At 60.3% G+C, this 24,348-nt stretch overlaps 1 protein-coding gene and 1 long non-coding RNA gene across 14 annotated transcripts in view; one reads left to right on the forward strand and one right to left on the reverse strand.

Annotated features, from left to right (window-relative positions):
* On the forward strand, window positions 1-23,383 carry NOVA2 (NOVA alternative splicing regulator 2). The gene is made up of 4 exons (XM_070062781.2): window positions 1-292; window positions 8,159-8,302; window positions 13,603-13,769; window positions 21,974-23,383. Exons 1-4 carry the CDS (start codon window positions 16-18, stop codon window positions 23,054-23,056), a joined length of 1,671 nt encoding a protein of 556 aa, XP_069918882.1. The 5' UTR covers window positions 1-15; the 3' UTR covers window positions 23,057-23,383.
* LOC108176127 (uncharacterized) overlaps window positions 21,540-24,348 on the reverse strand; it is a 10,443-nt gene continuing 7,634 nt past the window's right edge. For 5 of the 13 annotated variants that reach the window (XR_016224960.1, XR_016224959.1, XR_016224962.1 and 2 more), the window contains one exon: window positions 22,854-24,213. This is a non-coding gene — a long non-coding RNA (uncharacterized LOC108176127). Of the gene's footprint in view, window positions 22,100-22,669; window positions 24,214-24,348 lie in introns of those variants that run through there. The other 8 variants (XR_016224952.1, XR_016224954.1, XR_016224955.1 and 5 more) reach the window with 8 other exon arrangements.

Consider the following 24,348-nt stretch of genomic DNA (forward strand, 5'->3'; position numbering starts at 1 on the left):
CCCCGCCCCCCCACCATGAGGATGATGGCCGCCGGCGCGGTGCACGGCCTCTTCACGGCCTCCGCGGCCCCGCAGCCGCCGCCGCCCCCGCCGCCGCCGCCGCCGCAGCCCCAGCCTCCCCAGCAGCCGTCGCCGCCGCCACAGCAGCCGCCGCCGCCGCCGCCGCAGCCGCCGCAGCAGCAGCAGCCGCCGCCCCAGGCCCCCCCCATGGAGCCCGAGGCCCCGGATTCCCGCAAGAGGCCCCTCGAAACGCCCCCCGAGGTGGTCTGCACCAAGCGCAGCAACACGGGAGGTGAGAAGGGGCTGCGACTCGGTGCGGGGGCGCGGGCGGGGGGCCTCGCCTCTCTCCATCCTCCCCCCCACCACCGTGGCAGGTGCAAGACTCTGGGGAGGGGAGGGGCGCGCCTCCCCGAGGCGGGGGGTACCGCGAGGAGAGTCCGGGAAGGGGCTCGACCCCCTCCTTCTCTCGCCGCGGCCCCGGGGCCGGGAGCTTTGTCTGCGACGAGAGGGGCTGGGGGGAGGGGTGGCAAGTGTCCTTGGGGGGGGCGCGGAGGATGGGGGGGCGTGGGTCCCCCTGGGCAGGCGTCTGCGTGTCCTTGAGGGGTGTGTGATGTGACCCTTGCGGGGCAGGGGTGTTCCCCGGCTTGCGTGTGCCGGCGGGGGGGAGGGGAGGGAGTGGAGGAGGCCTGTGGACCCGCAGCTGCCCAGCCTCCTCTTGGGGATGTCCTGACGGAGGGCTGTCCCACAGGGAGGTTTGCAAGAGGCCCTAGGTGGTGTTGTGCCGGGTGCCAGGCGTAGGGGGGCGAAGCCAAGGGCCCGGTGGGCGTGTAAAGCTAGGTGGGAAGATGTGAGGCTGGGACAGGTGTGTGTGTGTGTGTGTGTGTGTTGGCACGGGCCCTAGGCAGCCTGGCCCAGTGACACCAGGGATGGTGGCTTCGACACAGAGATGTGTGTGTGTGTCAGAGCTGGGGCCCAATGAGAGGGCTGCGCTCCCTGTTAGAGCCCCTCGGGGGGCACCTGCACGCCAGGGGAAAGTGTGTGCTTGTCACCTCCGAGGGGGCTGAGGCCGAGTGTGACACATGAGTGAGAGGGTGTGTGTGACAAGCCAGGGGGTGTGTGGAGGAGGCGGAACGGGCTGGCCCTGGTGCCTGGCGCCCAGGCAGGGTGTGTGTTTCAGGAGAGGGGCTCGGCGCGGGTGACACGGGCGTGTGTGGGGAGGGGATGTGACAGGGAGAGGGTGTGGGTGTGACTCCTGAGATGCTGTGGTTGGGTGTGACACATGAGGTGTGCAACAGTGACGTCAGAGGGGGTGTGTGCAGCGGGGGAAGGTGGGTGTATGCTCACGGAGGGGCTGAGGCTTGTGGGGGAAGCATTGGCTCCAGGGTGTGTAACAAGGAGAGGTCCCTGCGTGGCACCCCAGGGAGGCAGACGTGTGACACCCAGAGGGGTGTGCGTGTGTGTGTGTGTGTGTGCGGAACGGCCGAGTGTGCGACACCAGAGATGGGATGGTAATTCTGTGTGTAGTGAGGGCGCTGAATGGGTGACACCCCGGGAGGGAGGTGCGTGTGAGAGCCGGGAACGAGGGGGGGGATCTCCTGGTGTGTGTGTGACCTGAGGGGCTTGCACACAGTAGGGAAGGGAATTCCGGTGCCTGTCCGCGGTGGGTGATCCGGGGAGGGGTCCTCACAGCCCAGCCCAGCCCTGCAGCTCCCTGCACGGAGGTAGACCCCAGAGCAGACAGGTCGGTCCCTCCCCACGGTCACCTTGGCCGAAATCTCAGCTTCCTCTGGCCTTTTCCTCCGGATGGCAGAGCCATGGCCTCGGCCAGCGCGCGCACCCTTCCCTCTCTGCCGGCCGTGGTGTGGGTGGGGTGGGGGCCTCCCACCGCCTCCCCTCGGAGGAGCCCAAGCCCAGCCTCCTCCTCCCGTCCCATCCACGGGGGACAGGAACCAGGGACCCCCTGGATGCCTGAGAGGGTGGCCAGCAGAAATGGGAGGAAAGGGAAGTTGGGGGAGGGGCGGGAGAGGGTTTCCTGCCCTTCTTCCTGCTCCGCCAGCCCCAGCACACACATGAGTGTGTCCCCGCCAACTTCCTTCCCTCGTTCCTGCCCCACTGCTATTCCTAGTCCTGGAGGGGCATGGGGGACCCAGGAGGTCCCGGAGCCCTGCTGGCTTGTCCAGCCCTTCCCGTCCTGGGGGCAGGGGTCCCACCCTGTCTTAAAGGGGCTGGGCATCAGGAAACCTCGAGGCTCAACAGCTCCATAGAATGAGACCGCCGCCAGCGACTGTCGCATCCACCTACTCAGCCCCTAGCAAGAGTCAGGCTCTGAGTTTGGGGCGAATGTCTCAAAACAGCCCTGGGTGTGTGCTGGGGAGGAGGGGGGTGAGCTGCTGTGTACACAGGAGGACAGCTGAGGCCCCCGGAGATGAAACCACGTGGCCAAGGTCACACAGCTCCTCCATGGCTGGGCCGCCTGGTCCCTGAGCCTGGGCACCTGCCCACTGTGCTCTCCTGCCTCCCTCAGCCGAGGGGAGACTGGGACACATGGCCTCAGGGACCATTTCCTCCTGCCTCTCCCCGCCCCCCTCCCATGTTCCCAGGGGGAAACTGAGGCCCGGAGGTGCACAGGGATTGCCCCCTGTTGGCAGGAGCACCCAGGGGCGGGGCTACCCAAGCTTCTAGGAGTTTGATCTCAAAGCCAAGGGTCCCTTTCCCTATTAGACCTGGTGGGTGCACAAATGCTGCCCCTGTCCCTCTCCCACGTGGGGCCTCGGTGTCCCCTCCCCGCCCCCCCCCCCCGCCCCATAGTGGCGGTCCTGGAACCACCCTGCCAGCAGTAGTAACAGTTACTGTCGGTATTGTTACTAAATGCCTTACCCAGCATTTCCTGTAGTTTCCCTGACACACTAGGGTGTAGGAATGATGGCGCGTGTTGATGGGGCGACACACGGTGTGCCAGGAACATGGAGCGTGCCATCCTCCATACAGTTCTATCGAGTGACCTGTTTTATTAGAGAGGGGGGCTGACCTGCCCAAGGTCGGGCTGAGCTAATCAGAGGCAGAGACGTGTCCTGAGCCTGGGACGCTGGCTCCATGGTGTGGGCAGATGGGGCCGCCGCGAACCCCATTTGCAGGTGGGGAAGCTGAGGCTCACCTGGGTGCAGGACTTTTTCCCAGTGTCCCAGCAAGCAGCAACGAGCTAGACAGACCCTGTGCCTCTGTCCTCGGCACCAGCCTGCCCCGCCTGCCTGCTCCTGGGGACAGATGGGAGAAAGAGCGGGGATGGCGGCTGCCAGGCTGGCACCTGGGCACCTTGGCTGGCGGGCAGATGCTGTGGGGAGGAAGCAGGGCCCTCAGGCAGACGGACTTGGGAGAAGGTGTTGGATGGGAACCCTAGTCAGGGGCTCAGTGGAAAAAATGCCTACCCTCTGCCGGACGTGGTCGCCCCAGAGTGGGCACCCTGACCCCACAGCTGTCACGGCCTCTGTACCCCAGACTGCATTCCCAAGACACTGCAAGGAAAAAATGTCTACAGACATCCACACAGCCCTTACCCCAGCCCAGCCTCCACCGGCCAGCGTCCCTCCCTCCTTAATGTAGGTCCGGAGTGAGGATTCGCAGGGTTCCCGTCTGGCCATGGTGGTCATGTCAGAGCCTGGGCCTCAGTCTCCTTGTCTGGGAAATGGGGGCAGTGAGACCGCCCTGTCTGGGTTGCCGTGAGACGGTGTGCGTACAGCACACAGCGTGAGGCCTGGCGCCAGCGGGCACAGCCATCGTCAGTGTCCCTCCCAGAGGAACGTCCCGTTCTCGGTTCTCGTCCGTTGGTCCAGTGGTGATTCACCCCAGGGGACCTTCCCTCACCCCGGCCCCAGCCCTCCAGAGTGCGCAGGCCGGCTCTCACCCCAACAGGCAACGCCATGGTTGGCAGGAGGATGGACGTCACCCACCCGACGCCTTGCTCCTCCTCTGCCGTCCCACGCCCCAGCCTCGCCAGCGGCAGCCCCCCTGCCCGGTGACAGCACCAGCACCCAGCATCGCCTCCCAGCCCTCCCTCTTCTGTAGAACTCGTGCAGATGGCCCCAGCTCCCCCCAGACTCACCTCCGCAAACACACAGACAGCACACACACCTTCAGCTCTGCCCTCATCCTAAAGGGTCACCTAGGTCCAGCCCGCCAGCCAGGGATGACTCCATTCTTACTACAAAGCTCCTGCACGAGCAGATGTTATTTATTGGGGGCCGGGAGGGGGCTGGCTGAGTTTCAGAAGCTTCCAGAAGCTCGCTGAGGGCAGGGGGCACTAACGCATTGGGGAGGCCAGAGCGTCAGGGACTGGTAGGGGAAGAGCCGCTTGCCAAAGTAGAAGAACTTGAGGTGCTGGCAAGAGGGAGGCAGGTGCATCGGGAGGGCTCAGTGTTCATCTTTAGTTTGTCGGTCACTGCCTGGACCCCGGGGGCAGAGCTAAGGGGGCCAGGAGCAGGTGGACGCGGACCCTGGCTCAGTAGAAGGAAGACCTTCCTCTCAGCCAGAGCCTGGGTGGCTCAGGCAGGGTGGGGGTGCACCACCTGTGGGGGCTCCGGGTTCAGCTGAGGTCACATTGCAAGGAAGCCTGGGAACTAGGGGCCTGGCTTCTTCCTGGGGAGGAGGGACTCGCAGGGTGGGAACAGGAAGGATGTATGGAAGATTCCAGAAGGGGTCAGAGTTGGGAGGTTCTGGAGGTGGGAGGTCCCACTTCCTAGGAGAAGCACAGGAAAGGGGGGTGGTCCGCTGAGCACCCACGGGGACGTAGAAGGTGGTGCTGAGACCACAGGCGTCCTTTTCCTCTGACTGCCGCCTGCCTATGTCACGGACATGAGAGCCTTGAGTTTGAAAATGTCTGCTTTCAATGGAGGCACCCAGGTTTTCAAGGGAGCGTCCGGGAAACGGGGCCCTGTCGGTAGGGCTCCCCGCTGTGCCCTCACGTCTCACACCAGGGCTCATGGGGGATCTGCTGGAGGAACAGGGGCAGAGGGGATGGATGGTGGCCACGTTCAAGAAGGAAGCAGAGGGGCCGGCGCCGCGGCTCACTAGGCTAATCCTCCACCTGCGGCACTAGTACCCCGGGTTCTAGTCCCAGTTGGGGGCGTCAGGTTCTAGACCCGGTTGCTCCTCTTCCAGTCCAGCTCTCTGCTGTGGCCCGGGAAGGCATTGGAGGATGGCCCAGGTGCTTGGGCCCTGCACCTGCATGGGAGACCAGGAGAAGTACATGGCTCCTGGCTTCGGATCAGCGCGGCACGCCAGCCGTAGCAGCCATTTGGGGGGTGAACCAACGGAAGGAAGACCTTTCTCTCCATCTCTCTCTCTCACTGTCTAACTCTGCCTGTCAAAAAAAAAAAAAAAAAAAAAAAGGAGGAGGAGGAGGAGGAGGCAGAGGCAGAGCAGAGGGAGACAGAGGCTGGGGAGGGCGCACTGAGCTCACATGTGTCAACCAGCGGCTCTTCCTCTGGGAGAAGCCAGGCAGCCCCTAGGGGATGGCTGATGAGGGACATGGGGTCTCTCCTGCCTCCCAGCAGAAACCCCCAACCTTAGGGGTTTCCTCCCCAGTTTATGGGGCGCTCTGGCATGCTAGGCTCCGTGACAGCCGTTTGGCCTGCGTTCCTGATGTAGGTGATGATGTGTGTGTGACGTGGCTGCCTGGATCCATCTCAAGTTGTTTACGTCGTGCCCCTAGTCACAGTCGCCCTGTCTGTCTCCCATTGTACAGATAAGCAAACTGAGGCCTGCAGCTCGTATGGAAATTCTTAGACAAAGCCTGGGGAGGTGCAAGAGAGAGGCTGCAGGAAATGGGGAGGGGCTGTGTCCCGTTTTCTTCTGAGACCCCTGACTGCTTTTTGCTCTTGCTAGGTGGTGGAACTGAGCGAGGAGAGAGAGAGGGCGTGCTAAGGACCAGGGTGAATCCCTCCACATCTCCCTGAGCCCCCCAGGGATAAAGAACCCCGTCTCTGAGCCGGGGTTAGGGGTCAGGATGGGGCGGGGAGACCCCTCGGGGAGCTCAGGGAGGAAGGTGAATTCAGGAGAGGTCAGGATGATGGATGGGGGGCCCGCTGGGGGGTTAATGACTTAATAGGCTTAATGGGCTGATTAGGCAAGTTTAAGAGGATTGCTTTGAGCTCAGAGAAGCCCCTTAAGTCTGGACCCCGTCCCCAGACCTGCAAGGCCACATCCAGCCCCTGTCTCAGAGAACCCAGTACCTCCCATCTGAGATGGGCGGGACGCCCCGCCCCCACCCTGCCCCCACTGTCTCTGGCACAGTCTTCTCTCTGACCTGCTCTGAGTGTCGGGGTGACGGCCAGCGCAGGCTTCCTGCTGGGGAGAAAGAGCTGACCCCTCGGAGGCAGCACAGCCCGACCCCTGCCCTCCCTTGTCCAGGTATCCGCCCAGGGCTCAGGGCCCCGGGACACACGGCGAGCTCTGTGGGCCCCTCTGTGGTAAGCGGCTCTGAAGGCTTGCAACGGGGGTTCTGTCCCACCCCTGCCAAGAAGCAGCAGTGTTGGGTGGGGACCCAAAGGGCAGGAGGAACTCCCTGGGGAAAAGAGAACACGTGCAAAGGCCCTGAGCTGGGAGACGCTTTGGGCAACGTGAGCCTGATCCCCGTGAAGCGGAAGGTGGGCGGGGCCCCTCGTGAAGGGTCTGAGAAGCCCGCAGAACGCAACCCTGGGAGCGCGCCGGGGCAGTCGCTTGGTTAGCGCTAGGTGAGGGGACGCACCTCGAGGCTGCACCTGCAAGGTGCTTTAGGCCCGGCCAAGACACTGGGTCTGTAGCAAGGAAAAGGCCAGAGCTCCCCAAAGCACCGCAGCCACCGCCTCTGGGCCGCGGCTGCCCCTGGACCTGGTGGTCTTTCGGGGGAGAGACCGAAGCTCAGCCCAGCAAAGGTCTTGGTGCCCTTCGCCTAGTGCCTTGCCTGGGCCTCCGTCTCCTCTTGGGTGAGAGTAGAGCTCACTCCAGCTGCGGGTCATGGGTGAGATCACACTCACAAAGTACTCTGCGCTGCCACCGACCAGGCAGAACCGGCTTGCGGGACGCCACCGGCGGCCAGCCCGCCTGCACCTGCCCGCCCGGCTTCTGCTGGTCCAGACTGCAAGCCATCTCCCGTGGGCTGTGGCCGGGCACCCAGCTCCACCACCGCTGCTTCTCTGAGGCAGAGCACGGCCCTTCAGGGCTTCCATCTCACCTGGAGCAGATGTCAGACTCCCATCTCCCAGCAGCCTCCTCTGTCTCCCCTCCCAGCCCTGAGCACAGGCCCCTCCCTCATCCCCCCAGCAGCCCAGGGACGGTCCCACCCCAGGGGCTTGTGGACCTGCTCATGGCTCCCCGTCTCCACCTGGTTCTGAGCCCCCCTGCCATAGCCCAGTGGTCATCGTGGCTCAGGGCCAGGGCTCTGGAGCAAGGTTGGGTTTGACGGCAGCTGTGTGTCCCCCCCCCACCTCCCCGGCTGCTGGCCAGGCACACGGGCGCGGCGACATCTTCACCTCTGTTCCCTCCTCGGCAAAGATGGGTCTGTCAGAGCCCCTCCCCCAGAGGACCAGCGTGGAACCCTTGCACGAGGACCGGTGTTGGTGGCGTCCCTGGCACAGCCCAGTGCGCGCCGGGCGCTGTAGAGCGAGTGGTGCCCCGGGAACGCCTTGTTCCCAGGAAGGGCTTCCCTGCCTGCTGCCTGACGCTGGCCCTTACGTTCCCCCGTCCTCTTTCTTGCCTCTTTCTATTCTCTTAGGACTTCCACCATCTGACATAAGCTGCATTGTCTGTCTCTCCCCTCCGCAGAACAGAGCTGTGTGAACCCTGGGCTGAATCACTATGATTCTTTTGGCCTTATTTGCCTCACTTGCCCATGAAATCAGAGAGCTTGGAGTGTTTTCTTCTTGGCTGTGTCTGCAGCCGGGTCAGGCACGTAGCAGGTGCTGGGGCGCAGGAACTATTTGCAGAGGGAGGGAGGGAGGGTGCCAGGCTCGTTCTCTGTGCCGTCCTCCTCACCGCTGTTTGCGTGGGCATGACCGCTCCGTACTGCTGCGGCCCCCGTGGTCTCCTCCGTCTGCCCGGGCTGGGTGTGTTCCAAAGGTGCAGACCCCCCCCCTCACGCACAGACACACACACCCTGACTCTTCCGCCTTGTGTGCCCCTACAGAGGAAGGGGAATACTTCCTGAAGGTGCTGATCCCGAGCTACGCTGCGGGCTCCATCATTGGCAAGGGCGGGCAGACCATCGTCCAGCTGCAGAAGGAGACGGGAGCCACCATCAAGCTCTCCAAGTCCAAAGATTTCTATCCCGGTGAGCCCCGACCCAGGTCTCTGCCCTGGCCCTCTCCTCCCTGGGTCTCTCCCACCTGGGCCCTGGATGAAGAGGAAGGGCTGCCCTGTAGGGGGAGTGATAATGGTGGGGGGAGGACTCCCTTCCCCCTTAGGGGGGCTAAGCTGCCCCCAGCTGGAGGGGCCTGGCTGAGCAGATGGGGGTGGGGGCAGGGCAAGACAATGGGCCTTCTGCATATTCATGAGCTCATTTGCATGGTGTACTGGCAGATGTGTCCCTTCCCACACACCTGCCCCCTCGGGTCAGTTGGAGCAGCCCAGGTTGGTGGAGGGAGGCAGGTGCCAGGGGGTCCCCGTGGCATGAGGGCCGAGTGTCCGTGTTAAGGTGCCCCCAGCTCTCTCCCCCTGGATGCCCAGTCCCACTGGTTTTCTGTCTGTCCATCTGTCTGTCATTCTGCATGTGTCTCCTCCTCATTTGGTCTCTCACTGCCCCCGCTGGCCTCCCGTCCCGTCCGCCTGCCCCCCCACCTGCTTTCTCTCTCCCTCTGCTCCTCCTGTTCCTCCCATCGCTCAGAACCTCACCCTTCCCGCCCTCTGCCCACCGCTGGCCGCGCCCCGAGCGGGGTCTTGCTCCGCCGCACTGCCCCTCGCCTCCCTCTGCCTCTGCCCGCCCCCTCACCCTCACAGGTCTCAGCCTCCCTCCAAACCCTGCTCCACCTCCGCCTCCATCTCTCCCCCCCACTCACTCAGTCTCTCACGCTCCCAAGGCCATGCCTGAGTATCCACATCTAAGATATTCCAGCTCTGGGCCAGTGCTGGTTGGTTCTAGGTCCTCCTTAATCCCCTCGGATTTTTTTAGGTCAAACACCAGAGCTGGAGCGCAGGGTCAGGACAGTTCCTCTCTCTCTCTCTTTTTCTCTCTCCCCCCCCACTCCCGCCCCTCCCTCTCTCTCCTCTCCGCACCCCCCGCCCCCACCTCCCGTCTCACTAAGCAGCTTTGGCAAGGGGTTTAGAGAAAATTCTAGTGACCCAGGCATATGCCCTCCTTTTCTCCTCCACCCTGGCCCAGTTTGCCCCGCACCGCTCTAGCCCACAAGTCACCTCCGCGGAAGACGTTCATCTGAGGACACTTGGTCCCTTGCCCTCGGATCACAGTCTGTGCCGTGACACCTGTCATCCCCTCCCCAGCCCAGAGACCCACCCCACAGGGCAGGCAGCCGAGAAACCAGAAGATGGGGCAGTCATCCGTCCTCCTAGGCCGGGCGCCAATCCGCCAAGCATGAAAGCCAGGGTCTCCCCAGCCCCGCGCCTCCCTCCTCGCCTGGAAGTGGTCCAGGCTGCCAGGCTGTGCCCAGTCCTGCCTCAGGTGCAGCTCACAGCCTCCTCCATCCTGGCCCTGTTCCCTAGTGCTGCCCAGGACCCCCCAGAAGCACAGGAAGTGGAGACGCTGCCGCACGAGGCAAAGCACAGATCCCCCTGCTCTCCTAGCTGACGCCTTGCGTCTACTCCTTCTCTGGACACCTGCCCTGTGCCAGCCCTGTGCTGGACAGAGACGGGGACATAGCAGCCACTGAGCCGTCTCACAGCCTAGGAGGGCAGACAGAACCCATGCCAGTGATAACGCAGAGCAGTCAGGATTGGGACGGGCGTCCAGACACAACCCGGCCCAAGGGCAGTCACAAAGGGCTTCCTGGAGGAAGAGCCCGGAAGGCTAGTCCTGAGCTAGGCCAAGGGCAGGAAAGGGCCCCCAAGAAGACAAGCTCGTGCCTTCCAAGGCTGAGGCATAGCTGTTTGATGTGGGTGTTGCAAAGCAAGCAGGGAGATGCAAAAACTGAAGGGTCACCCACAGACACAGACAGATGCTGCCGTGTGCGCCATGAACACAAGCCCAGCCGGCCCCTCCCCCAGAACACAAGAGGGGGTCCCCGTCTTGGTGACGGACCACCCCCCCAAGGCCCCAGATTCAGCCCTTTCAGGTCAGACTTGGAGAAGCCATGAAGCAAAAAGAGGCAGGAGCCTGCTCCAGGCCTCACAGACAGGTGCACAGCAGCCCAGGACCCCAGGGAGTATGAAGCACTGGGTTTTGAGCATCTGCCTAATGCTCCAGCCCACCCCACCCCCCCAGACAAGAGAGAAGCACACACACACACACACACACACAAAAGCCAGCGCCACGGCTCAATAGGCTAATCCTCCGCCTGTGGTGCCGGCACACCGGGTTCTAGTCCCGGCTGGGGTGCCAGATTCTGTCCCGGTTGCCCTTCTTCCAGGCCAGCTCTCTGCTGTGGCCAGGGAGTGCAGTGGAGGATGGCCCAAGTCCCTGGGCCCTGCACCCGCATGGGAGACCAGAAGCACCTGGCTCCTGGCTTTGGATCAGCTCGGTGTGCCGGCCACAGCAGCTATTGAGGGGTGAACCAACGGCAAAGGAAGACCTTTCTCTCTATCTCTCTCTCTCATTGTCCATTCTGCCTGTCAAAAAAAAGAGAGAGAGAGAGAAGCACAGACTCACGTGGCTATTGGTTTTCTTAAATTTTTAAAGACTTATTTGATTTATTTGAAAGAGTTATAGAGAGAGGTAGAGACAGAGAGAGAAAGAGGTCTTCCATCCACGGGTTCATTCCCCAGATGGCCGCAATGGCTGGAGCTGGGCCAATCAGGAGCCAGGAGCTTCCCCTGGATCTCTCAAGTAGCTGCAGGGGCCCAAGAACTTGGCCCATCTTCCCCTGCTTTCCCTGACACATTAGCAGGGAGCTGGATCGGAAGTGGAGCAGCCGGGACTCAAAGCAGCGCCCACGTGGATGCTGGCGCTGCGGGCTGGGGCTTTAACCTGCTACGCCACAGCGTCAGGCCCATGTTTTCTTAATTTTTATGGATTCATAACATCTGCTCCAACGTGCAGACTGAGAAGGGATTACTTGATAAATTCATGCATATTCTTCCTTAATACGAAGGAAAAAAAAGGGGTAGTTCTTAGTTGGTCCCCAGCACACATCCGGTCACTTCATGCACCCCAGATTCAGCAGAGGGGGTCATGGTGGCTAAGAACACAGGCGGTGGCATTGGCTACCTGGGTCCAAAACCCTGATGGCTCCATGCTGGCTGAGTGCACTTGGGCAAGTCCGACCTCGACCCTCTCGGTGCCAGAAGTCAGGGGAGGCATCTTCCAACACGTAACTAAGTGAACAACAACAAAAAAATACATGAAGAGCTTAGAACGTGCCTGTGCTCAGCATTGCCTAAGCACCAGCTGTTATCCTTGGATACTTTGTCAGGGTTTAGGCAAGCCCCACCCACCCCCGCAGAGCTCCCCTGTGGACACCCATGAAGAACTGCAAGGTGTGTGTGGCAAGAGGGGGAGAGGGGCGTGGAGAGGGGTCCAAGACTGGGGACCAGGCCACTCCAGCCAGGCTGTCTCTGGGGCGTGCCCTCCCCCAACTGTCCCCCAGTTCCCAGCCCAACCCACACCCTTTCCTATTTACAGCCAGATGAAGGCAGCCTGCACGCTGACTCACCCTTGGCCCAGACCAAACCATTGTTCAGGGGGGAGGGGAGGGGACTGAGAGCGAGGATCGCAGACCAAAGGGGGTGGGGGCTGTCACTACCCACCGACAGTGACAGTCGGACATGTGGCGGGTCTGGGAGATCACCGACCGCCAAGGGTCAGGGTGGCTGTACCGAAGCACCCAACGCTGACACTCGCCCCCACCCTGTGTGTCCCAGACAGGCAGGCACAGGGAGCCCGGCCCCTCACAAGACCTTGTACAACCCCAGGAGCTGCCTGGGTCCTGCAGAGTCCCAGCCAGGGAGAGGGACAGACAGGGTCACACTCGCACCTCAGACGTCCCCGGCTGTCACCCAGCACTCAGGTCCTCGCCCTGGCCAGTCGCGGCAGAGTCGTCTTTGTCTTGCTGTAATGCACACATACACACAGTCGGTCATCCGGTCTAGTCTGCCTGTCTGTCTCCCGGCGTGTGTACACACGTCAGCTAGAGGGTCTTGTCTGTTGCACACACACACACACGCACACACACACCCCACACCAGCCATCACAGTCTTAGGAACACCCAGAACTGAGTCTGACTGTCCCGTTCACTCACCCTGTGCGCACACACACACACACACACACACACAATACCACCCTGCAGCCTCCAAGCCCTGTCCCTTCAGCCCACAGCCACGCCGTGGATTCTTTGTTTCCTTCTCCCAAACTCTCAGCCACACTCAGCTCAGCCTCACAAATACTACGCACAGCCTTGATCCTTGCCGTAGCGCCCAAATCTTTCCCACACGCAAGGCTGCGCCCAGACTCGCTGCATCACACAGTCTGCTGCTGTTGCAGTCTCTCCCGCTCTTTCTCCTCTGTACACAAACACAGATCAGGGACTCAGACAGTCCTGCTCGAGCACGCGCGCGCACACACACACACACACACACACACACCACTCACGCAAACAGCCTCACAGATTCACACTCTGGTCACCGTGTCACCCAGACACCTCCCAACACCACCCAGCCTCTGTCTTCCCCAGCACCCCCACCCCCGACACACACATACAGATGTAGGAAGGATGCCCAGGGTGCAACCGTGGCCAGTGTCTGGAGATGGCCAGGCCAAGGGACCCACGCCACCCATCTCTCCCAACCCCGCAGTGCCCACTCCGCGAGTGAGTTGCCTTTGACCCAGCCTGCTGGCTCCTGCCTGCTCCCCTGCCCTCCCCCGCCCCTCAGCCCTCCATCTGGTGGGTCCTCAGGCCTCTCTTCTGCCTCCCCCATCCCCCAGCCCTTCCCCATCCTCTCCAAAAGCCCAGAGGCCTTCGCTGCAGGCTTTCAGGGGTTGCCATAGCAACGGGGCCTCGTCCCTCGTCCCCCTGGGGGTGGGCTGAGGACCCGGCCAGCCAGACCGATAAGGGGGTTCCAGTTACTGTGGCAACCATTGCAGGCCTGAGCTCTCCCTTCTAGAAGGAGGGGGGAGGCGGTGTGTGAGTGAATGGTTGCCAGAGCAACCAGGGAGCCACAAGAACCGAGAAGCGGCAGCTGAGCCCGGTCTCCCGTGCCCAGGGCCGCTGGTGGACAGCGCAAAGCAGGCATCACTCTCCCGTCTCCTGGTGGGGCTTGAGGGGAGGAATAGGAAGTGCAGATGGTAAACTGGGGATTCCGCGCATGCTGCCAGTTGCCCACCATGACCTCTGCCTGCTCACGCCTGCCTGCCCGCCCAGGCTCGGCCCGTGGCCTAGGGTCAGTCCGGTCCACTGCACCTCAGCCTCTCCCTGCCGTCTCAGGAACGTCCTGATGAGTGTGCCCCCTCTCTCCCTTGTTCAACAGGAACCACAGAGCGGGTATGCCTAGTACAGGGCACGGCAGAGGCCTTGAATGCCGTGCACAGCTTTATTGCCGAGAAGGTCCGAGAAATCCCACAAGCGATGACCAAGCCTGAGGTGGTCAACATCCTTCAACCCCAAACCACGATGAACCCTGACAGAGCCAAGCAGGTCAGCGGGGGCAGGGCGTGGGCTGCTGAGGTTCAGAGACAACGCCTTTCGCACCCCTGCATGTGGGTGAACGGGACAATCCATTAAAAAATAATTTTTGTAATTTATTTTATTTGAGAGGACAGAGAAAGACCACTCCCATCCGCTGGTTCACTCCCCAGATGCCAGCGACAGGCAGGGAGGCCAGGCTGGACTGAAGGAAGGAACTCAACCCAGGTCTCCCCAGGGAGAGGGAGAGACTCAGCGGCTTGAGCTGTCACCCCTGCCTCCCTGGGAGCACACGAGCAGGAAGCCGGAAACAGGAGCCGGCCCCACGCGTGGCCCACGCTCCTGGGTGGCCCTGTTTGATGCACTAATGGGTGGTAGCTGCATTAGGGAGCCAGCCTTCACAGTACAAGAAAGGACTCCAGGTCACTTGGAGGGGTCCTGGTTCCGAAAAGGGGGGACGGTCTGGGGGAGTGCGACCCAGACCCCCCACGCCCCCATCCTCAGACGCGCCCGGCCCTCCTCTCCCTTCCACCTCATCCCATTGTGTCTCTGAGCAACCTGCCTCCCACTTCCTGCCCCCACCGGAAGTGACCTCAGCGGCTGCGCGGCCACCTCCGAGAGTTTAGAAATGGACTCTGCCCCTCCTCCCCGCGCCCGTGGTGGGCCGTGCTGGTGTTTCCGTCAGCGCGCGAGAGGGCGGGTCCGCTCTCCGCCGCAGCCCCTCTCGGGGACGCCGCGGAAGAGAAAGGGCAGCATCTTTCCGTCGACTGCGTTCACGGGGAAGCGGCGGCGGCGGCGGGGGCGGGGCGGGGCGGGGAGCTGGCCAATCGGCTTCCGGGCCTCTGCGGTTGCCATGACGACGGCGCGCACCGGGCAGGTGGACGGGCGGCGGGTACCCACGGCTGCGCGGCTCGTGGGACTGGGATGTAGGCCCGGTGCCCCCCCCCCCAAAAAAAAAAAAAAACACGCACACTCGGCGCGAAAGGGGCGAGAGTGCAGCCCCGGACCCGCGAGGCTGTCTTAATGTCTACCTGGAGACAAAGGCGGGAGGGAGGGCCTCGGTCAGGAGAATCCGGAATCCTTGGGTCCTGTCGTTGCCCTGAGGGGAGGGAGACCACGGGCCTCAGTGCCCCCCCAAGTTCGTGGGGACCCCTTGGCTCTGGATCTTTCCCCCCCGCCCAAACACGGCGGGCCTGGGGCGCGGAGCGCGGCTGCTGTCCTTGGTGCTGAAGCAGCTCCTTGCCCCACCGGCGGGGCTCCCACACGGTTGTCGGGAAGGCGAGCGCATCGCCTCTTCCTGCGCCTCGGCCGTGGCCACAGTGGACGCAGGGCTCATCAAGGGCCTGTGGATGGGATGTTGCAGGGGAAATGGGATCAGCACCATCTGTGCCTGAGCCTTCCACCGCCTCCCCCTAATCCACGGGACCTCTGAGACAGTACCGTGGACGGGATATAGAACCAGGATTTGTCCTCTGCCTTATTACTGCAGGGCTCCAAAGATTGCGAGGTAATGGAGTCGGATGCGGAGTTGAATCCTGCTCTGGACTGTACTCCCTGTGTGGCTTTGTGCCCGGGACTTGATTTCTCCGGGCCTTCTTAGGCTCGTTTGTAAGAGGAGATTCCTTGTGGTGCCTCTGTGTGGATGGTGGTTAATGTCCACTGATGTTTGAAGAGCATTCAGTGTGCATGCCTGCTGCATAGGAAGTTCTCAATGATTTTTAGCTATTGTTACCGGTTTGTTGCTTTTATTTTGGGTTTTTGTTGTTTTCTTTTGAGATTTATTTATTTGTTTGAAAGGCAGAGTTTGCAGAGAGGGAAGGAAGGAGAGATCTTCCATCCACTGGTTTACTCCCTAAATGGCTGCAGTGGCCAGACTGGGCCCAGTTAGGAGCCAGGAGCCAGGAGCTTCTTCCGGGTCTTCCACATAGGTGCAGGGGCCTAAGGACCTGGGCCATTTTCCACTGCTTCCCAGACACATTAGCAGGGAGCTGGATCAGAAGTGGAAGAGCTGGGACTCAAAGCCACGCCCACGTGGGATGCCAGCATCACAGGCAGCGGCTCTACCTGCTCTGCCACAGCACCGGCCCTTATTGTTGCCGCCGTTGTTTGGAACTCTTGTGTTAGGAGATGGGCGTGTCCTTCTTTGCCTTGGACTTGCTTTGCTGCTTAGGGACCCCTTTCTGTCGGCTTCAGCTCCTCTTTCTTTACAACCAGGCCAAAAAAGAGATTATAAACTGAAATGCCTCTGAGTTTCAGAAAGGCAGCAGGAAGGGCCGGCGCCACGGCTCACTAGGCTAATCCTCCACCTTGTGGTGCCGGCACACCAGGTTCTAGTCCTGGTCGGGGCGCTGGATTCTGTCCCGGTTGCCCCTCTTCCAGGCCAGCTCTCTGCTGTGGCCCGGGAGTGCAGTGGAGGATGGCCCAAGTGCTTGGGCCCTGCACCCCATGGGAGACCAGGAAAAGCACCTGGCTCCTGGCTCTTGCCATCGGATCAGCGCGGTGCGCCAGCCGCAGCGCGCCGGCCGCGGCGGCCATTGGAGGGTGAACCAACGGCAAAAGGAAGACCTTTCTTTCTGTCTCTCTCTCTCACTGTCCACTCTGCCTGTCAAAAAAATAGTTAAAAAAAAGAAAGGCAGCAGGAAAGATTGAGCCCTCTGGAGAGGATCTGCCATAAGCAGGGCAGCTACTCAGCTCCACCCAGTTCTTGCTGTTTGGAAACTTTGATATAGTGTTGTCAACCTTCCCACTTTTTTCTAAAGATTTATTTATGTGAAAGTTAGTGTTACAGACAGAGAGGGAAAGATCTCCCATCTGCAGGTTCAATTCCCAAATACCTGCAATGGCCAGGGTTGGACCAGGCCAAAGCCAGGAGCTCCTTCCACGTCTCCCATGTGGGTCCAGGGTCCCAGGCACCTGGGCCATCTTCTGCTGCTTTCCCAGGACACAGCAGGGAGCTGGATGGGAAGTGGAGAAGAAGCTGGGACATGAACCAGTACCCATATGTCCCAGGCAGCAGTTTACCCGCTACACCACAACGCCAGCTCCAGTCTTCCCACGTCTTAGAAAGAGTCCATAAATCCTTGCAATGGGGCCAGCGCCGTGGCTCACTTGGTTAATCCTCCACCTGCAGCGCCGGCATCCCATATGGGCGCCGGTTCTAGTCCCGGTTGCCCCTCTTCCAGTCCAGCTCTCTGCTGTGGCCCGGGAGTGCAGTGGAGGATGGCCCAGGTGCTTGGGCCCTGCACCCCATGGGAGACCAGGAGGAGGCACCTGGCTCCTGGCTTCAGATCGGCGCAGCACCGGCTGTTGCGGTCATTTGGGGAGTGAACCAGTGGAAGGAAGACCTTTCTGTCTTTCTCTCACTGTCTATAACTCTACCTGTCAAATATATATATATACATATATATATATACACATATATATATGTGTATATATATATATATATATATATAAAGAAAGAGTCCATAAATCCTTGCAAACAGCTGATTTTAAAAGGTTGGCTCAGGCTTTGTTTTTAAAATTTATTTATTTATTTGTTTTGAGAGGCAGAGTTATAGAGAGAGGGGGAGACAGAGAGATCTTACATCTGCTGGTTCACTCCCTAAATGACCAGGGCTCGGCCAGGCCAAAGCCAACAGCCTGGAATTCCATCCAGGTCTCCCACATGGGTGACAGGGGCTGACGTACTTGGGCCACCTTCTGTTGTTGTTCCATGCATGTTAGCAGGGAGCTGGATTAGAAGGGGAGCCACTGGGACTTGAACCTGCACTCACATGGGACACCAGTGTTGCAGGCCGGGGCTTTAACCCGCTGCAGCCCAACACCAGCCCCAGCTCAGTTCTTCAAACTCTGCAGAGTTCAGAGTAGGTTGTCTGTGGCCTGGGGTTCACCAGTTTGCACCTTTGGGCTACATCAGCTGTTTCTCAGCCCTAGCTTAAAATCCAGATCCCTGGGTCCCATCCCAGAACTGAATCGGAATTTCAGGAAGACCCGGGAGTCTGAGCATGGACAGGTCCTGACTGTACTACTCCCTACCTGTGTGACTTCGCTCAAACTACTTAACCTCTGTGTGCCTCCATTTCCCAGCCTAGAAAGTGGGGTACTAGTAGTGGCTTCCCTCTGGGGTTGTGGTGAAAACTGAATTTCTGTGTGAAACTGTTCAGGACAGGGCCTGGCACATGGTGCATGCCGTGTTAGCCTCTGCGGGTTGTTTGTTGTTTTAGTGTTTGATAATTTCCAAATCTGGTCATCTCAGGTCTTTCTAGTTCTAAAAGTTCTACAGTTCTGTGGCTCTGTGTTTAATTCTAAGAGTTTGCTGTTGTGACATCATGGGACAGTGGGATTCTGGGGTGTGAGGGGACACAGCTCTGGGTCTATCATGGAAGCACTGTCGTTTGCTTGGGGCTTTCTGTTGCCAGGCAACGGAAAGATTCACTTCCACTGAATCTTCCTAATCGTCATCCAGGTGAGCTGTGCTTATGCACGGAGCGGTTGAGAACATTTGCCTAACGCCACACAGTTGCCGAATAGCAAACTAGGATTTGGACCTCGCTCCGTTGAGAAAACAGCAGTCCCCAGGCCAGAGCCACCATTGAGTGGCTGCTTCCCACAGTGCAGGCCCCTGGTTTCTCCCAGAGTGCTTTGCCACACTGTGTGCATCAGGATTGACATGCCCACTTCACAAGGGTGGGAAAAGAGGCCTTGAGAAGTGAAGGGACTTCCCTGGGCTGTGTGCGAAACGTACTGCACCCCTAAGATTTGTGACAGGCTGAGGTGGCACCCCATACACATAATTCGCCCACTTAGTGTGCAGCTCAGTGGCTTTTACTGTGTTCAGAGTTGTGCATCCCTCACCACAACGGATGGAACAATTTCATCACATCCCCAGGAAATCAATCAGCTTAGCCATCACCACTCAACCACTCCCACGAACTAACCCCCGCCCTGGCCCTGCGTCACCGTTCGTCTGCTATCTATAGATTTGCCTATTCTGGACATCCGCGTAAATGGAATTAGAGTATGTGGATAACCGTCGCTATGATGGAATTCCACAAGATCTCCATCATCCCCCAAAGAAACCCCACACCTGTAGGATAACCCCCAGTCCTTCCTCCCACCTCCTAGCAACCACTGGTTCACTCTTTGTCTCTGTGGATCTCTGCACGTTCATGGACGTGGAATTGTATGTGGCCTTCTGTGGCCCCAGCTGCGTGTTCTCCAGGCTCATTCGTGTTGATGCATGTGTGATGTCAGGGCTTTGTTCGTTTCAGGGTGTTGCCAAAAGATGCTCCTTTGTTATGGATATGCCACACTTTTATTTATTCCATGAAACTTTTCTTTAAATAATGGAGACACAAAAAAGAAAGCGATTGCTTATAAAATAAGATGGTTTTTTGCGTTTGTTTTTATTTGAGAGGCAAACAGGGATAGAGAGCATGCACCCATATGCTGGTTCACTCTTCCAAATGCCCACGATGGCCAGAGGCCAGAGCTGGGAGCCAGGGACTTAATCCAGGTCTCCCTCGCGAGGGGCAGGGACCCAACCTCTCAAGCCATCACCTGATGGCTCCCAGGGTGTGCGTTAGCAGGAAGCTGGAACTGGAAGCACATGCCCTAAATAAGATGAACATTCGTATGTAAGAGTAGAAGAAGTGGCCGGCGCCACGGCTCACTAGGCTAATCCTCCGCCTTGTGGTGCCGGCACACCGGGTTCTAGTCCCGGTCGGGGCACCAGATTCTGTCCCGGTTGCCCCTCTTCCAGGCCAGCTCTCTGCTGTGGCCAGGGAGTGCAGTGGAGGATGGCCCAAGTGCTTGGGCCCTGCACCCCATGGGAGACCAGGATAAGTACCTGGCTCCTGCCATCGGATCAGCGCGGTGCGCCGGCCGCAGCGTGCCAGCTGCAGTGGCCATTGGAGGGTGAACCAACGGCAAAGGAAGACCTTTCTCTCTGTCTCTCTCTCTCACTGTCCACTCTGCCTGTCAAAAAAAAAAAAAAAAAAAGAGTAGAAGAAGCAAATAACCACTTCAGAGCCCCGAGGTCAGCTCCACACAGCTGAACATGGCGAGGTGAGACAGCCACAGTGCACAGTGGCAGAGACTTAACGTTACTGCTGATGTCACGGTTTTCCAAATGATGACAGCTCTTGGTAAGATTCAGAACTTAAAAAAGAAAAGTGCAGTCTTGCCTTGATTTACTGGTAGTTGCATTCCCAGAAATTACAGTAGATTTTAACATCATGCAGAAAAATACTTGGCTCAGTCCCGAGACCTTCTGCAACACCAGTGTCCAGCAGGACATTCGCAAGGGGACCTGAGACAGCGCCTCCCTCTGAGGGCTGACGCTCGGGCGTGGGCTGTGGTCACTCATGGCCCTGCCTGCTGAAAGTGCACATCTCTCTCCAGTCCTCGCAACAACCTAAACGGAACCCATAAATTTCCCCGGCACGCCCAGGGTCTGACCGGGGGACGGAGAGGACAGGCAGAGGTGCAGGATGCCGGTCTACAGGGGGCGTGGCAAGGACTGAGCAAGAGCCGTTTGTCTGTAAATGCTCCCGGAGGTGTGAAAGGAGGATAAGGAGGATGGATTTCGAGATATCCCCACCGGAATCCAGAATGACCACACTCGGGGGCAGGCATTGAGCCTGGCAGTTAAGATGCCGAGTGCCTGGCTCCGACGCCGGGCCCCAGCTCCTGACTTCAGCTCCCTGCTGGTGCAGACTCCGGGAGACAGCAGTGATGGTGTAAGGAATTGGGTTCCTAACCCCCTACCCCGCCATGGGAGGTCTGAATTGAGTTTCTGACTCCTTACTTCAGCCCTGACTATTGTGGGCATTTGGGGAATGAACCTCAAACAGGATTTTTAATTTTTTCCCATCTCTCCCCGTGCATTGCTGTCTCTCAAATAAATATTATATATTAAAAAAAAAAAAAAGTTGACCAGACATGCAGCTGCTGGGACAGACAGGCGGTTGAGGGATGAGAGCATTCTGCAGTGGAGAAGGGGACGCCACAGTTTCTAAGAGGCCCCTCTCCTCACCCCAGAGACATCCAACGCCTGCCTTCCCAGACGGAAGGCTTCACCCTGTCTCATTTCTCAGAGAAGACAGCCGAGTGTGTTTTCTGGGGCCGCCACAGCTTGGCTGGTAAACAACAGACATTTATTTTTCTCTCCATTCTGGAGGCCAGAAGTCCAAGGTGTCAGAAGGAGTGCTTTCCCTAGAGGCCTTTCTCCTTGGCGCACACCTGCTGTCTTCTCCCCGTGTCCCGATGCGGTCTTCCCTCTGCATGTGCGTCTCGTCCTAATCTCTATCTCCTAAGGTCACCACGCGTGGTGGACGAGAGCCCAGCCACGTGACCTTCAGTCGTCCGCTGAAGCACTGGGGGTTGGGACTGCCACGTTGGAACTGGAATGGGACGCAGTCCAGCCCATAACAAAAACGCTGGGAGACCAGCGTCACACAGTGGGGAGCCCAAAAGATCGCGAATCCAAGAGGCTGGATTTGGGCTCCTTCACTGTCCGGGTGCCCTTGGGGCAAGTCCCTTCTGCACTTCTTGGGCCTCAAGATGAGAGTCACAAAGACTTTGTGGGCATTGTGGGTCAGGACTGAAGGGGCACCAGCACAAGCTGGGAGCTCGATCCTGGTAGACCCCACAGCTGGGTCAGCAGAGGAGGTACTGGGGGTTTCGGGGACTTGGGACCAAGTGGCTAAGGGGCTACTACAGTGACCTGGGGTGCTGGCTGTTCATCTGCCATCCACTGTGAAAACGCTTCACTTATTTTAATTTGTTCCTTCTTAAAATGTGCTTATTTATTTCAAAGGCAGAGTTACAGAGAGAGAGGGAGAGACAGAGAGATCTTCCATCTGCTGGTTCATGCCCCCAAATGGCTGCAATGGCCATGGCTGGAACTCCAATCCGGTCTCCCACATGGGTGGCAGGGACTTAAGTACTTGAGCCCTCCTCTGCTGCCTCCCAGGGTGCGCCTTAGCAGGGAGCTGGATCAGAAGCAGAGCCAGGCTGTCCGAAATGGGCATCGCGAGGGGTGTCTCAGCCGCTCTGCCAAATGCCCACCCCACTGTCATATTTTTAACAACCGGTGGGACCCCGCTTGGTGGTGCACACCAGGAGGCGCGCTGGGCCTGGCTTTGGACACCAGACTGGAGGGGCGCAGCCTTGGATTACCGCCACAAAGACCCTCTCTCTTGCTCCCCACGCAGGCCAAGCTGATTGTCCCCAACAGCACCGCAGGCTTGATCATCGGCAAAGGGGGCGCGACCGTGAAAGCCGTGATGGAACAGTCGGGCGCGTGGGTGCAGCTGTCCCAGAAGCCGGAGGGCATCAACCTGCAGGAGCGCGTGGTGACGGTCAGCGGCGAGCCGGAGCAGGTGCACAAGGCGGTGAGCGCCATCGTGCAGAAGGTACAGGAAGACCCCCAAAGCAGCAGCTGCCTCAACATCAGCTACGCCAACGTGGCCGGCCCCGTGGCCAACTCCAACCCCACCGGCTCCCCGTACGCCAGCCCCGCCGACGTGCTGCCGGCCGCAGCCGCCGCGTCGGCTGCCGCCGCCTCTGGCCTGCTGGGCCCCGCCGGCTTGGCGGGCGTGGGAGCCTTTCCCGCCGCCCTGCCTGCCTTCTCAGGCACCGACCTGCTGGCCATCAGCACGGCGCTCAACACGCTGGCCAGCTACGGCTACAACACCAACTCCCTGGGGCTGGGCCTCAACTCGGCCGCGGCCTCTGGCGTCTTGGCCGCGGTGGCTGCTGGTGCCAACCCCGCCGCCGCCGCTGCCGCCAACCTCCTGGCGTCCTACGCGGGCGAGGCAGGGGCCGGGCCCGCCGGAGGGGCTGCCCCGCCTCCACCCCCGCCCCCCGGAGCCCTGGGGTCCTTCGCCCTGGCCGCCGCCGCCAACGGCTACCTCGGAGCAGGGGCCGGCGGCGGGGCGGGCGGCGGGGGCGGCCCGCTGGTGGCCGCCGCGGCCGCGGCAGGAGCAGCCGGAGGCTTCCTGACGGCGGAGAAGCTGGCGGCCGAGAGCGCCAAGGAGCTGGTGGAGATTGCGGTGCCTGAGAACCTGGTGGGAGCCATCCTGGGCAAGGGGGGCAAGACGTTGGTGGAATACCAGGAGCTGACAGGCGCCCGCATCCAGATCTCCAAGAAGGGCGAGTTCCTGCCAGGCACGCGGAACCGGCGGGTCACCATCACGGGCAGCCCCGCGGCCACGCAAGCCGCTCAATACCTCATCAGCCAGCGGGTCAGCTACGAGCAGGGGGTGAGGGCCTCAAACCCCCAGAAGGTGGGGTGAGGCCCGCGGCGCGTGCTCCCACCCTCCCTCCTCCTCCTCCTCCTCCCTCTCCCCCTCCCCCCAGCTCCTGACCTCGGCTTCGTGTCTCCTGCTCCTCCGGGGACGGGGTAGGCTGACCGCACTCTTCCTTTCTGGTAGTCATAGGCAGGATTGAGCGCTGGCTGGGGGAGGGGCTCAGGAGCCCCCTCCCCAGCCCTGAACTGACCCCTCCTCCCTCCCTTCCCGTGCTTAGCTGGGCCTGACCCTCCTCTCCCAGGGCCCAGGTCTGTGTGATATCTGTATATATTGCATTTTGTTGATTTTAATAGAAAACAAAGCGTTATTTTCTCTTTCTTTCCCTCCATTTTTTTTCTTTCTTTCTTTCTGTTTTTTTTTTTCTTTCTTTCTTTCTTTCTATTTTTTTTTTTGGTAAGGATTCCTACCCCCCCCCCATCCCCACCTCGTACGTTTTTGTTTCCATTCGGGAGGAGGGGAGGGAGCCTCTGGATGTCCTGGAATGAGGGGCTCCCCAAAACACAGCGCCCCCCCACTCTGCTTTCAGACCAGATCGCAGGGCAGCCGTGGGAGCGGAGGGAGAGAGGGGTCGGAGCGAAAACGGGGCATTTGGGGCAGGGGCCCCAGACCCCCCAGGTTCTCTTAGCTACTCTGCCGCCACCGGAGCCGCCCCTCCCCCCTCCTCGGTGGGAGTTTTCGCTCCTGGGGGCGGGACAGGGACGGTGCTGCTGGGAGCGAGGCCAGCGCTGGGCCTGGGCCAGTCCTGTGAGGCAGAGGCTTGCCGGAGGGCTGTGGCATCCTCCCGTGAGTTTTCCAAGAGAAACAGGAGTGAGGGCGCCTGTAGTGGTGCCCGGGGGTCCAGTACCTTCTGATGTGCTTCCGGGCAGTCCTCGTGACGTCAGAAGTTCCCCAGAGGTCACTTCCGGTGACAATGAGAGACAGGTGCCTCTGCGATTCTGCCCCAGTGGGCTTCGTTGACAGCCCGGGGGGCTCATGCTTCCGTGGCGCCCCAGGCCACGTTCTGTGACGTCACTGGGGATGCACGGGATGGGGGCCAGTGCCGCGCCCCTCTTCTCCACCCACACCCCCTTTGCTGGGTGTTGGCCTGGGGGTGGACTAAGGAAAAGAATAAGGGGCAGGACTGGAATCTAATCTGGAGGACTCTAAGGAAAAAAAAAAAAAACAGTCCGGTCCAGGTCACCTCCACCTCCGCGCAGCCACACCGAGTCCGCGGACCCGTCCGGGCTGGGGAGGCAGGGCGGGGGGGCGGGGGGGGGGGGATGGAGCCGCGCTGCCTT

The sequence above is a fragment of the Oryctolagus cuniculus genome, chromosome 18, assembly GCF_051225735.1.
Source record: "Oryctolagus cuniculus isolate XC-2025 breed Fujian yellow rabbit chromosome 18, ASM5122573v1, whole genome shotgun sequence".
In the NCBI taxonomy this organism is placed as follows: Eukaryota; Metazoa; Chordata; class Mammalia; order Lagomorpha; family Leporidae; genus Oryctolagus; species Oryctolagus cuniculus.

Excerpts from the sequence above, each read along its gene's own strand:
- NOVA2 (XM_070062781.2), top strand. The coding sequence starts at position 16 with ATGAGGATGATGGCCGCCGGCGCGGTGCACGGCCTCTTCACGGCCTCC. Across the intron at positions 293-8,158 it reads CAAGCGCAGCAACACGGGAG|AGGAAGGGGAATACTTCCTG; the intron begins GTGAGAAGGGGC and ends GTGCCCCTACAG. Across the intron at positions 8,303-13,602 it reads GTCCAAAGATTTCTATCCCG|GAACCACAGAGCGGGTATGC; the intron begins GTGAGCCCCGAC and ends CTTGTTCAACAG.